This window comes from Lampris incognitus, chromosome 17, assembly GCF_029633865.1.
Source record: "Lampris incognitus isolate fLamInc1 chromosome 17, fLamInc1.hap2, whole genome shotgun sequence".
Taxonomy (NCBI): Eukaryota; Metazoa; Chordata; class Actinopteri; order Lampriformes; family Lampridae; genus Lampris; species Lampris incognitus.
Window position 1 is genome coordinate 21,170,704 of NC_079227.1, and position 14,750 is coordinate 21,185,453.

A 14,750-nucleotide genomic window follows, 5' to 3' on the forward strand; every position below is an offset into this window, starting at 1 on the left:
GATGATTCAGGAATGCAGTGACGTCATGCCAAATGTTTGTATGTAACGAGAAATAATTGTTCTTGGTTTATTGCAGCGCAACGAAATACACAAATAGGAGTTTTAATGGGGGGGGGCGTTTATTTATTAAAGGTGGCATATTGTGTATTGTACTGTTGTTTTTTTTAATTCATGAATTAAAGCTTAATCTCCTTGAATTTCAGCTGCTTATGGTATGATCTTTTTTTTTTAATTAGGGTAAAACTAAGAGTGACACTTATGTGTATCAGCTGAGAGGAAGTGAAGAATTCAACTCCAAAACACCGCCAGGAAAAAAAGATAATTAAGTTTATTATTCAGTATCTTGAAAACATTGTTTGTAGAAGCGGTGCCATTTTGTCAACCAGGGACTTAGCTTAAAATATTCTTTTTGTGTCATGATTCAGTTTCATATTATTTATTTATTTATTTTTGCCAGTAAATTATTTTGCAGAAGAGTAGGTGTCCTTTTTCTCCAACCATCATGAATATGCTGTTTTAGGAGTGAAAGACTAATAATTTTCTCTTTCATTCAATATGGTCCAGAAATCCTGTTATACACCAATCAATAAGCCCCTGCACCCCACCCACCAGACACTTTTAGATGCTGTTGATAGATAGAAATCATATCGGCATCATCAAATAGCATATATCAACATCTTGGAACCTGTGGCGTTTACAATACTAAGTATGAGTAAATAAGCCTGATATAAGGGCCATAAATGATATTGCTGTTTGTATCATTGTACCTTTATACATTAGAACTAACTACATTTATACAGTCAAAAATTGAATAGATGATATAAAAAGGCAAAACGGGAACTAGCTGAAATAAATAGACTTGGAGAAGGACAAAAGTTGACTATTTAAATAGAGCAGTACACACCTGACCATCACAACATTCAAAAGCAATTCGGACCAAGCATTCATATATAAAACCGTCTTCAGCTTGGCTCATTTCAAGCTGGTCAACCAAGTCTTTACCTCAGCAAATGTGCTCGACATTCTCACTCTCCTTGGCAGCAAATTCTCAAAAGGAAAAAAAAAGAAAACTATATAAATTAACTTACATACATTAGAAGTGATCTAAAAATTTGTTAAAATAAATTAGAAAAGTGACCTTGATTGAAAGCGATCTCTTTGTAACCCTTCATCTTCATGTTACCCAGCAGTGCATGCTGGGTAATATGAAGCTGACTGTTCATTTTTTAAAGGCTTCCATAAGTCTGAACAGTGATGAACTCTCATGAACCAGTCATGGAGAGGACTGCCATACCACACCGCGCGGGAACTGAGAGAAATCAGCACTATCGCCACTCTGCACAGTTTCCAGGGTAGTTCATTCATGCTGTCCAAATATTCACAATGGATATTTGTCAGTATTTCTCTCAGTATTGGCTTTTTACGGTTCTTCTCCATCGCTGCAGCCTGGTCACCACAGGGCCATATTTTCAATTTTAACAAAGCCTGGATTATCTCTGAGTTTCCAGTAGGTCCCATTTGTAACCCACACATCCCTTCCACATGAATCTTTGGCTTTCCTAGAGAAGAAGGATTAAAGAGAGTAAAAAGTTTTGTCATGTTACTTATTGCCTATTTGTATGTGATAACATTTTCAGCTGTGTTCAAGTGAGAAGAATGAACAATGACCTCGCTAAGTTAACTGGATATACAGATCACCTCAGCAGGTCATTTAGGTAAACTTGCTAACTTACTTGGTCAGATAGATAAAACGTTAACTGGTTATGTATTTAAGAAAACCTCCCCCAATTAAACAATTCATACAGATAACATCAACTAGACAAAATCAATATAATCAATCAATCAATCAGTCAGTCAATTAAAGGTAACAAACTACAAATTGATCATCAGTCCTTATTAGTGAATCATCACAAATCGAACTCACTTGAAAAATCGTGGAACATGCTCCTCTCCCTTTTTGGCTAGCTCTTTTCTCCTCTCCCGTTGCATTCCCTCAACTTCATCTTTTTTTCTGTCTGACTCGTCCACCTGTCCTTCTTCAAGCATTCTGTAAAATGGAGGAGAACGTTTAACAACTCAACAACTGACATCGGCATTCCTGTTTGATGTGGTATCTGTCATGAAGGCGACGAAGACGACATGCTTTATTGGTTGGCTTTCTGTCCACTTTATTTTGTCATTGTCCTAAGACATATTTTAAGAAGTAATCAAAAATGTGATGTCAGGAAAATACAGTATCGGGGTTATTTCCGCCCACATCACCAAATCCCATGAGTTACACTCACCTTTGGTCTGGGCGCAATCGGCTGTCTGTAGGGGGCAGGAGTGGCTCCAGGTCCGCGGTGAGTTCATTAAGCTCCAGGGCAAAGGTGGAGAAGCCATAGTACAGGAGGTAATCTTTTGGCTGGGGATCTGTAGGGTGACAGAAGACTGTGCTGAGCAGACGCACAAACGCGACTCTCGGCTTAATGAGATAATACACTTAGAAACAGAGGGGGCAAATGATCCACTCTTGGTTTTCTTTGGACCATGTTCATTTCTAGCAGATCATTTCCTAGGTCTGTAATCCCTTTAACTGCACCAACAGGTAACACAAAGAGGGAATTAAATCAAATTTCCCACGATCAAAAAAACACAAGTGATTCACATTCACATTCTGATCTCATTTAGGCATACCCTGAGTGAGTCAAAACCTGAGAGTGAATGCTAATATCTCAGGTCTGATAGGGGATTCCCAAACGCTAACCAACTTACTTGGCTTCCAGATGCATTTTGGAGTAGGCAGGGTGTCACAGAAGATGCCTTCATGCCAAAGACCTCCAAACCGATGAATGACACTCCCACTCTGATCCAGCACTGTGCCCTGCACCTCGTTCTTATTCGTATCCGAACCCCAATAACGAGACTACAACAAAATAAGACCTCATCAGTCAGACCAAGACCTTGATGCATAGTATGCAGAGTACAAAACAGAACTCTTTACTGTATGAGTAAATGAAAGTGCGGCATAAAGATAAAGATTAGGCTCCTCTAAATTATCAGGATGCCATATAAATTGATCTCAAATGTTGATTTTCTCATGCCTACATAAACAGCTATGGTCAATGTAGACTACTACTACTTTCAGCTGCTCCTGTTAGGGGTCACCACAGCGGATCATGTTTCCATTTCTTCCTGTCTTCTGCATCTTCCTCTGTCACACCAGCCACCTGCATGTCCTCCCTCACCACATCCATAAACCTCCTCTTTGGCCTTCCTCTTTTCCTCTCCCCTAGCAGCTCCATATTCAGCATCCTTCTCCCAATATAACCAGCATCTCTCCTCTACACATGTCCAAGCCATCTCAATCTTGCCTCTCTTGCTTTGTCTCCAAACCGTCCAACCTGAGCGGTCCCTCTAATATAATCGTTCCTAATCCTGTCCTTCTTCGTTACTCCCAGTGAAAATCTTAGCATCTTCAACTCTGCCGCCTCCAGCTCCACCTCCTGTCTTTTCGTCAGTGCCAGTCTCCAAACCCTCTAACATAGCTGGTCTCACAACCATTTTGTAAACCTTCCCTTTAACTCTTGCTGGTACCTCTCTGTCGCAAATCACTCCTGACACTCTTCTCCACCCACTCCACCCTGCCTGCACTCTCTTCTTCACCTCTCTTCTGCACTCCCTGTTACTTTGGACAGTTGACCCCAACTATCCTAGTTTTATAATGGGACTAGAGGTGCACTCACCTTGACAAAGGTAATCTTACAAGTGCAAACATTGCTGTTTAGGTTACGGATGATGACCTCTCCGTAATGCTCCAGGTAGCGCTGCTGACTCAAGACATTATGGATGCAGGTCACTACTTTGTTCCATTCATAGTGGTCTCCATACCTGCACAAAGTACCAAAGAACTTCAATACATTATCGCCAAATGAGCAAACATTATACCGCAATGTCCCCCAGTACAGTGAAAAAGAAACTAAAAACAGAAACGATAGTATGACCATCAGTACAAAATGTAGTCACACACAGTCTAAAGACTTCCAGTTCTCATTAATCATCAAATGCAGTCACTCAGTCAAACAACTCTCATCACGTACGTTGTCAAGCTTTGGGTAAAATACAGAGATGATTTGGTCTGGTCTTTTTTGACAAAGGTCCCAGAATTTCAGTAGTTTTTTTTCTATTTTGGGGGGGGGGGATTTTTCCCGGGGGGGGGGGTTCCCCGTTCTTCTCCCCAATTGTACCTGGCCAATCACCCCGGTCCCTGAGCTATCTCGATTGCTGCTCGATCCAGGGAGAGCTGCAGCTTACCATATGTCGCGGAGGAGACGTGGAGTTGCCAACCGCCTCTTTTCACCTGACAGTGAGGAGTTTTGCCAGGGGGATGTAGCATGTGGGAGGATCACGCTATTCCCCCCAGTTCCCCCTCCCCCCTGAACAGATGCCCCAACCGACCAGAGGAGGCGCTAGTGCAGCGACCAGGACACACCCACATCCAGCTTCCCACTCACAGACACAGCCAACTGTGTCTGCAGGGACACCCAACCAAGCCGGAGCTAACACGGGGATTCAAACCGGTGATCCTTGTGTTGGTAGGCAACGGAATAGACCACTACGCTACCTGAACGCCCTGAATTTCAGAAATTCTAGCTAAATTGTTCCAGGTCCATAACTTCAAACTAATTTGTCCTTTCTTCTTTTGAATAGATTTTTTTGTTTTATTTTGGGGGTTTTTTTTGGGGGGGGGTAGTAGGTAATAGTGAGGGTTACACCTGATAGGTTATTAATTCAACCACACAGTAAAAAATAAAGTGAAATTCCTCACCTTGGGAGGGTTACATTCACCATTCCTGTTGGCATGATCTCTAGAGACTTCCCCCAGAACTTATTTTTCCATCGCTGGTCTGTTTGTGGAGATGAATAAACTCCCATTAATGAAAACAAACTATTTCCTGTGGCAGCTTGGAAAATCTATTGCAATGCCAAAAGTCGAGAGCCCAGAGACATCTTTGATTATAACAAAAAGTTGAAGCAAAAATGTTGGATTTTGGTTTTACCCTGCCAAAAAGAGAAGTTTTCTGAGTCTGCATGGCAGGCGGAGATGGGGGGATGGTGGCAGACCTGGCAGAACAAACAACGGGAATGGTCAGTGAAAGAGAAGCAAATACATTTGACCGTGACCAAATTTTCCAAAAGCATATCCTGTCAGAAATTATCTCATATAATTTCAAACAGTGGGCAGGCCACAGAGGTGGTGAATGGGATATTATGTTTGAATTTACATTTTTATCACTTAGCAAGCCATTTTATCTTGCAGGCATGATAGAGCACTGAACAGTAAGAATGTAATTTCAAGTGAAATTAGTGTAACTTTACAGAGTATTTTTCTCCCACTTTTCTAAAATGTATAGGAGGATGCGTTTAATGAATCATGGCCCTCGAATCAATCCATCATATCAACCTCCCATGGCACCCTGAACCTTCCAGTGATATAGTTTGCATAAATTTCCATGGACCTGACCCACTACATCATCCATATATAAAATTAGATGCTTAATGAAAACTCATCTAAGGTTGTATCTAGCAGACATAGTGAAATTCATCCTACCATACCTGCTCACTGATAAGGCGGAAGCCTCTGTCCTCTCGAACACATTCATACGTTTCACCCAACACAGGGTTAAACGGCTTGTAGCGGTTTCGAAATGTAGCAGTTGAATAGCCAGAAATGGCAAAAGCAGCAATGTAGACCTGAATGAGACATAATATCACAACACCACCACTCTCAGTAACTTTTCTCACACCAAAGTCAACCATTTGCAAATCGATAATTCTGTTGAATACGGTTTTCATTTTCAGATAATCAGTGCCACCACATAACGCACGGAAAGCATCTGTTTTCCAGCTTTCTAATTTCTTGGACAGTCAAACTGGAAGACTGGAAAAGAGGAGGAATATCTGTTGACCGTCTCACCATTCGCTGGAAGGGGTCCAGCGTGTTGCTGGCAGTGTCCAACAGTTCAGCATATTCCAGCTCTTCACAAAGTCTCTGCAGCAGATTAATGGGCTCATTGAGAGCAGCAGGCATGGACACTCGAGACAGGTCCTTACCTAAGGGGGGGAAAGCAAATGAGATTTAAAGGTCCCATGAAATTTTTTTTTTTGGGGGGGGCATTTCCATTCTTGTTAACTCTTTTATCTGTACTTAATTTGCATTAATTTAACACTATATTCTAGAAATCAGTTTGTGTATATAAAAATAATCTCTTCCACAATGGTCGTTTAGTAACGTCATCCTGCACATGTGCGCGTACACTAGAAAATCCCCAATCAATTGGAAGCGAGCTTGAGAAAAGATGAGTTATCCTCTACCACCAAATTGAAAATAACCAATGGCATATCGACGCCCATGTTCTTCTAAAAATGCCCGGCCGTTACTGTCTTTTAGTCAAATTAAACTTCCTCCCCTCACAAAATCCCACCCGACAGTTTGCGGAAGTCGCCAATTCGCTAAGCGCCGTTTCAAAGGACTTTTAAAGATAATAGCAGCATATCGTTACCTATGTTATTGTAGAGGATAGCCATGAGGCCCACGTGGCTGTTGTCTGGACAGTGAGCCGCCAGGGTTGTTCGGCGTCCTGTGCTTTTGGGAACAACACTGTTAGGAGCCCTGGAGATGCTGGCACGGTACTTACGGGTGGCTGAAGCTTCAGGGAAAGCAATTAAGAGATTGAATGTTTTTCAAAGGCACAAGAGACGTGGGCATGCGAAAAGACGGAATGAAAACAAGGATAGAAAATAAAAATGTGTTTTTGAAATAGTTTTGAATATTTGAGCTTTCTGGTTTATCATGCTAAGCGTTTAAAGCTGAAATCCAGAACTTTGCTCCATTAATAATGTTATTTTATCCATCTGGACCATGGAGTCAGGTTACATAATACTAACTGGCATCTTTACCAAGGTTGGAGACACTCTCCATATACTGCTGTTGACATTTTTGATGGATGAACACTGATGCAACGGCAAACACCTTCCTACTCAAACGGGCAAAAAGGATAGAAAAATGACAACAATGTGGCGATGCTTCTGTTGGACAGCTAATCTACCAATTCTACAATCAATATTGCAATACAACAGTGTAGTTTGATGTTTACACCAGATCGTCTCTGGGTTAGCTTTGGTCCGAGGATGCCATTTTTACAAGGGTGGGAACTGTTTACTGCTGAGCTGACGGCACACAATCAATAATGGCTGTTACACCTTGTTTGTAGTTTTCACTGCAAGATGGCGGGAACAGACCGAGAAAATCATGGATTTCAGCTTTAAAAAATGAACATGTCATTTAGAAGGTATAAACCCCAAATTCATTAATATCCAATGGTTTGCAACTCTGCTCTCTTTAACAGACATATTGACCTTTCTGTCTGTTTGAAAACAAGCATAATAATTGACATGTCTAATCACTTGGGGTTACAAGTCATTCGAGTGTGGTACGATTCTACGTTTACCCACCATGACCCTCCTCAGGCTCAGAGTTACTGGTTGTGCCGTCACTGAGTCCTGATTCATCAGACACTTCCGAGGAGCTGCCACATAGAACGTCATCACTGGCATCAAAGTACTCTGCAGTCGAGTCCGCGACTGAAGGAGGACTATGGGATGAGCGCCTTGTTGCTCCAGGCTAAGGAAGGAAGGAAGGAAGAAAGAGAGAAGGAAGGATGGATGAACAGAAAGACAGACAGAGACAAACAGAAAGGACAGAGAGACAGAAAGACAGAAAGGAAAAGAAAAAAGAAAAAGAAAGATGAATGGATGGATGAACAGACACAGAAAGACAGAAAAAGAAAGAAAGAAAGAAAGAAAGAAAGAAAGAAAGAAAGAAAGAAAGAAAGAAAGAAAGAAAGAAAGAAGGATGGACAAACAGAGACACAGACAGGAAAAGAAAGGAAGAAAGAAAAAAGAACAGACGGATGAACAGACACAGACAGAAAGAAAGATAGATGGAGAGAAAGACAGGCAGGCAGGCAGGCAGACAGACAGACAGACAGACAGACGAAAAGAAAGAACAAAAGAAGAGATTAGATAACAAAGGAGGAAAAAGGTAAAAAAAAAAAAGCAAACCAAGTTTTAGAAAACAAGAAGGAGGGTAACCAGATGCACTGTATCTCTCTGTAACTTTCGGCTTTGCTCCCATGTCAGTCCCAGTGGGAGTCTCACCTCAGCCAGTGTGCTAGGCTGGTGGATGGCGTTACTCCCCCAGGCCTCCCGCAGCCTCTGGTGCTCCTGGGACAGGGCCTCATGTACCAACTTCAGGGATGCAAGTACTGAGAGGACAAAGCAAGGCAACAAAGCCGTTCTATTACTGGCGGGAAATGCAAATGATGATTGATGATGACTAACTGCGTGAGTTTAAATAGTCCTCTCAGTATCTCTCTGTCAGTCCGACCTCGTAAGGACATGCTGCAGATGTCCTGCTGGATTTTCTTGCCCTCTGGGGTTGTAGGAGAGGGTGGGGACAACTGGGAGTAGACGTAGTCTGGGATGGAAGGGACCGACGTGCCCAGGTGGGATGAGCTGTTCAGCTGACTGGACGACAGCTGGAGAGGTGAGGAAAGAAGACCAAGAGAGATGACAGCTGATTTCTCCATTAATTCAATTGTTATATTTTCTTTTAACTAAGGGTAAGGTTGCTCATGTAAATATGTAACTGTCCTATTAACATGCACAATAAGTTAAACTGGGCATTTTACATATATATATATATATATGTGTGTGTGTGTGTGTGTGTATATGTGTGTGTGTGCGCGTGTGTGTGTGTGTGTGTATATGTGTGTGTGTGTGTGTATATATATATATACACTACCGTTCAAAAGTTTGGGATCACCCAAACAATTTTGTGTTTTCCATGAAAAGTCACACTTATTCACCACCATATGTTGTGAAATGAATAGAAAATAGAGTCAAGACATTGACAAGGTTAGAAATAATGATTTGTATTTGAAATAAGATTTTTTTTACATCAAACTTTGCTTTCGTCAAAGAATCCTCCATTTGCAGCAATTACAGCATTGCAGACCTTTGGCATTCTAGCTGTTAATTTGTTGAGGTAATCTGGAGAAATTGCACCCCACGCTTCCAGAAGCAGCTCCCACAAGTTGGATTGGTTGGATGGGCACTTCTTTGAGCAGATTGAGTTTCTGGAGCATCACATTTGTGGGGTCAATTAAACGCTCAAAATGGCCAGAAAAAGAGAACTTTCATCTGAAACTCGACAGTCTATTCTTGTTCTTAGAAATGAAGGCTATTCCATGCGAGAAATTGCTAAGAAATTGAAGATTTCCTACACCGGTGTGTACTACTCCCTTCAGAGGACAGCACAAACAGGCTCTAACCAGAGTAGAAAAAGAAGTGGGAGGCCGCGTTGCACAACTGAGCAAGAAGATAAGTACATTAGAGTCTCTAGTTTGAGAAACAGACGCCTCACAGGTCCCCAACTGGCATCTTCATTAAATAGTACCTGTTAGAGCCTGTTTGTGCTGTCCTCTGAAGGGAGTAGTACACACCGGTGTAGGAAATCTTCAATTTCTTAGCAATTTCTCGCATGGAATAGCCTTCATTTCTAAGAACAAGAATAGACTGTCGAGTTTCAGATGAAAGTTCTCTTTTTCTGGCCATTTTGAGCGTTTAATTGACCCCACAAATGTGATGCTCCAGAAACTCAATCTGCTCAAAGAAGTGCCCATCCAACCAATCCAACTTGTGGGAGCTGCTTCTGGAAGCGTGGGGTGCAATTTCTCCAGATTACCTCAACAAATTAACAGCTAGAATGCCAAAGGTCTGCAATGCTGTAATTGCTGCAAATGGAGGATTCTTTAACGAAAGCAAAGTTTGATGTAAAAAAAATCTTATTTCAAATACAAATCATTATTTCTAACCTTGTCAATGTCTTGACTCTATTTTCTATTCATTTCACAACATATGGTGGTGAATAAGTGTGACTTTTCATGGAAAACACAAAATTGTTTGGGTGATCCCAAACTTTTGAACGGTAGTGTATATAAAAACAGGCTTGTACTGTCTCATAGAAAATTTACTTGACTAACTGGATTATTTTGCACCTTATTTGTTGAGCACTATCCCTACCATTGTGTGTTTCTTTTAACAAGTTTTATATATACACACACATATACACACAAACACATATATATATAAAAAATCCAGTGAGTCAAGTAAATTCTTTATGAGACAGTACACGCCTGTTTCATGCCATAAGCAATCATCAGCTGTCAATAAACCTACTCGGGAAAGAACATACCATTTACTTCCTTGTCATGCACATCACGTGCACAACGTCCAGTGGGGAAGGGAGACGTGCGACATTCAAAAATTCAGAAGTAAATGGTATGTATGTTCTTTTCCAGGTAGGTTTATTGACAGCTGATGATTGCTTATGACATGAAACAGGCTTATACTGTCTCATAAAGAATTTACTTGACTCACTGGATTATTTTGCACCTTATTTGTTGAGCACTTTCCCTACCGTCGAGTGTTTCCTTTAACAAAGTTATATATATATATATATATATATATATATATATATATAGATAGATAGATAGATAGATAGATAGATAGATAGATAGATAGATAGATAGATAGACAGATAGATAGATACACATAGCGTTTTTTATTCCGAAATCGTCAATGGTGTTGTTATAAGTGCTCAACTAATGAAGAGCGGAATATCAATACAGATGCAGGGGAAAAAAGGTTTTTATATATATATATATATATATATATATGAAACAGAGTTTTGATTGATTGCTCTTGTCATCCATTTACAATTTCTTTACAATCACAGGAGTCTGACACATTTGCAAAAAATTTTATGTTCCAACTTTAATACTAGATTGAGGAATACTGATACCATGCTTGATTCTACGGAAAAGACTAGCACTCAATAGTGGTTGGCTTAAGAAGAAGTATGTTTGGATATTGCTATAGCAGTGATTGATGAATAAAATAGCTGCATATGTTTGCATGGAGCACACAGGTAGACACTCTTCTATGTGATAATAGCAAAATACATTCATCGTTTTATCCATGCCACTGTAACAACATGTATTCACCATGTCTTCAACCTGAACTATCTTGTTGCTCTTCATCTGCTGCTTCCCTTGTCCTAAAATATGCCCTCTCATCTGATTTATACAATGTCATACTAAGAATGCCAGCTGAGAACAGGTAGTGAATGAGGATCATCTAAAATAGTTTACAAGTGTTCTGGCCAATGGTGACTCACCGATTTAGTAATCCCACGAATAGGCTTTGGATTAGAGAGGGGCCAGAAAAGTTACTTGAGGGTTGACATGTCAAATACGCAAAACCAACATATTCTACAAATTATAAATTGCAATGGGTATAAAAATCAAAGATTAAATCTGAATAATTAACATCAAACAAAGTCAAATCAATTTAGGATTTAATTAAAAGCATTGGTCAAAAAAAAGCCTTCTGTTAACGTAATACTTTTTCAGTTTGAATTCTCATGATAACATGGTGGGCTACGAACCATTCTTACCATCCCCAGAGCCTCTACTCTGGACAAGGTGCGTGAGTGGCCCCACATCTTCGCTGATTTGGATTTCTTTGGCTTTTCCAGTAACAGATTCTACATTAAAAATGGAAAAAAAAAACATTTATAAATGTTTTTGCACGTTTTTTTTCTTATACCGCTTGCAGTATAAGACTCTACCAGCTGATGGCATGCTGCTAAGCTATATCAAATAAAATATAAGTAAATAAGAATCACCTATTCCTAACTCAATGGTTTACCTGCATGCTGATGATACGCTGCAGGTCTCCGTTAGAGAAGGGCTGGCCCGCCTCGATAGCCTGAAGCCTCTGAATCAACCGGTTAAGTTCAGACAGGTCCAACTGACAACGGTTCAGCTCTGGAAGAATGCATGAACGTCAAATTTAACAAAATATTTTTTTTCTTCATTTTGATGGACTCAGAAACTTTTGTGAACAGGACAGCGGGTCAGCTAATTTTTCGATAGCCACCTTGTCAGATTTGGGGAAATAAAGGAAGATTATCATGATGATTTGCCAGAAACAATCATACTGAGAATGTCAGTGAAGGCATACACCATTTAGCAAGATCAAGAAATGCAATGAGTGTTATCCAGAGCCTATTTAAAGATTGTGTCTTTTCGTGTATGTGGTTGCCTGTGGTGGGTTCAAATCCATGACAGCTGCAGTTTGCCACCATACCTTGAGAAAAGCTGTCTGGCTCATGGGTTTGCTGCAGCCAGGCAGACACTTTGCCATTCACACCAGTGTTGGCCGAGGGCAACACCTCTGATGCCCCAGCCATATCTCCTGTATAGATGCCTATGGTGCTCTGGTAATGTGGATATGTGGACTGATAGATGGAGAGAAGAGAAGAGAAGAGAAGAGAAGAGAAGAGAAGAGAAGAGAAGAGAAGTCAATTCTGACCTAACATTTCTCAAAATTTTCACAAATGAATACGACAGTGTCTATATTTGTCATTTATTACAATAAAAAATGCATTGCAACTGTAAGGAAAGTATTATATAAGATTCATGTTCATTTGCTTGTTCAAATGAATCACCAGGCTTCCATTTTTCTGGGCTGGTCCAGCCACGGTTCCATGAGTCAAAGCTTGAAGGAAGCCATTGTGAACATGAGCAACCTCGTTCTTCTTGTACATACGGTGAGCTTGTAGTTTGGTTACCCAAATGTAGAAGAGCTCATGATTCTTTGCCTGGGTTGAAGAAAAGAAAAAAAAGAGGACAATATCATTTAAAGTCCCACTTTTATCAAATGTAACTGAAAGTACACCAGCTCCTCGAGCTTCACAGTGAGTATTTATGGTGTAGTGGCTTATTTTTTTGTGCGTTAAGTGTTTCCATGAAATTGCTTTTGATGTATTAGATTTAAAAAATGCAGCTGCAGGTAGAGAATATTGAGTTTACCTTTACATGATAGAGAATATCCCCACCATCCAAGTCAATCCGATTTGATTTCTTATTTATTGACATCACTGCAAGGCTAACGTTCAAGGAACCTTGGACTTTTCCCCTGGAGATCTTTGGAAAGAAAGTGGACATTTAGATGTTTTCATTTAGAATAGTCAAAAAAAATAATCTTGCTTTCTTAAATGTACTGCTCACTTACATCCTGTTGATTTTTTGAATACCGCAAGATCCCTGCCTCCAAGATGAAGTATCTCTGGAAAACAAACCAAACATCACCTTTTAAGAAGTACCCAATGAAGTATTTTCAGCTGCAAAAGATTAAGTCTACAGTAACAGTAAACTGGATAACTGAGCGAATGCATTTCTCACCTTGTGCCAACCATTGAGAGGCCATTTTCTCCTTTTGAGAAGGTATCCCTCACAGATACCTGGGGCGGTCATGTCCGGAGGATTGTCATTACCTGCTTGCGCGTCAACCTGAAGATCATCTATCACCTCCCAGTCTTTGCTGTTCTGTTGGCCAGGCAGACATTGCAGCAATTTTTATATCAATTATTTTTTAATTATGTGAAATGGAATTGGTCCACACACACACACACACACACACACACACACAAATAATCTTGCAATGTATACCAACTCACACAAGTGATGGCTGTTAGAATAAACAAATATTATTTCATCAATCTGAAAGCAGAAAGGGAGCACTGGTCTACAGTTCAGTCATTATGCTGCCTTACAACGCATTCCCCCTAAGCATCTGCTTTCTAGTGACAATTTGAGGAGGAGATGGTGGAAGATAACACCCCTAACTCCTTGTTTAGAACAAAAGATTCAATGTTTCCTCAGAATGATTCCTCCCTCTCCACCTCAAGATGATGTGTGGTGAGCGTTCTGGTGCAAAATGGCTTCCATGCATCACCCAGGTGGGTGCTACACATTGGTGGTGGTTGAAGTGAGTTACCCCCTTCAATGTGAATCACTTTGGGTGTCTAGAATAGTGCTATATAAATGGAACGATGACGATGATTATTATTATCTTTTATTAGGATAAATAACAGTTTACTGACCCATTTGTCAAGTCAGTTTTTATTAGCCAAGTAGGATCGTGTACAGGGAATTTGACATTGCTCTGTTACATATAAACATGTACACAGCAAGGTAAGGGTAAATTAAGAAAGAACTAAGTGTTAAGTTAGAAATGAAAAACTAAATAATAATAAGAGTGCAGATCCAAGTATGAGCAATATTAGAGGTGGAACAGAGCAGAGGTGTGCTAATAAAACCTTGCAAGTGGCCAGAGGTTTGACTAGAAGATCCCCTATTTTGCCTGACTAACCTGTCTGGAGTGGCGAGATGAGGCGGTGCTGCTGCTCCGGGAGTGGGCTGGCTTGTTCCATGTCGGAGACGACTTTTCCAGGCCGCTCATCAGTGACTGGCTGCGGTTGAGCGCCGAACCATAGGAATCCATTTTGGACTGAAGTGAAACTCAGTGTGATTTGTTGTTTTTTTCCAAGAGACACCTGCAGTGATTTGCTACAAGCCCCCTGTCATTTTAGGATAATATGGGTCTGGATGAAGAAACAAACAGGAAATTAAAAGAAAAAAAAGCTTAAAGCAATATCATCTCCCGATTGTGATATACCATTTAGAAACATACATCGGATATACCTGTCCCTGTGGGAGATTATCTCAATTCTTCCAGAGATAGCTATAATATGAGATATTCATAATTATCACATTACTCATATAAGTCTGTCCTGGATT

At 40.4% G+C, this 14,750-nt stretch overlaps 1 protein-coding gene across 1 annotated transcript; it reads right to left on the bottom strand.

Moving 5' to 3' along the window:
- Window positions 1–1,450: 1,450 nt before the first annotated feature.
- Window positions 1,451–14,454, bottom strand: osbpl7 (oxysterol binding protein-like 7). Its single transcript, XM_056297220.1, has 22 exons — window positions 14,323–14,454; window positions 13,353–13,496; window positions 13,183–13,236; window positions 12,981–13,094; window positions 12,617–12,769; window positions 12,256–12,385; window positions 11,815–11,933; window positions 11,552–11,650; window positions 11,282–11,305; window positions 8,429–8,579; window positions 8,200–8,306; window positions 7,495–7,663; window positions 6,543–6,689; window positions 5,957–6,093; window positions 5,596–5,733; window positions 5,040–5,103; window positions 4,808–4,886; window positions 3,726–3,870; window positions 2,755–2,905; window positions 2,286–2,412; window positions 1,925–2,047; window positions 1,451–1,559 (listed from the first exon to the last, which is right to left on the bottom strand). Exons 1-22 carry the CDS (start codon window positions 14,452–14,454, stop codon window positions 1,451–1,453), a joined length of 2,616 nt encoding a protein of 871 aa, XP_056153195.1.
- Window positions 14,455–14,750: the final 296 nt, after the last annotated feature.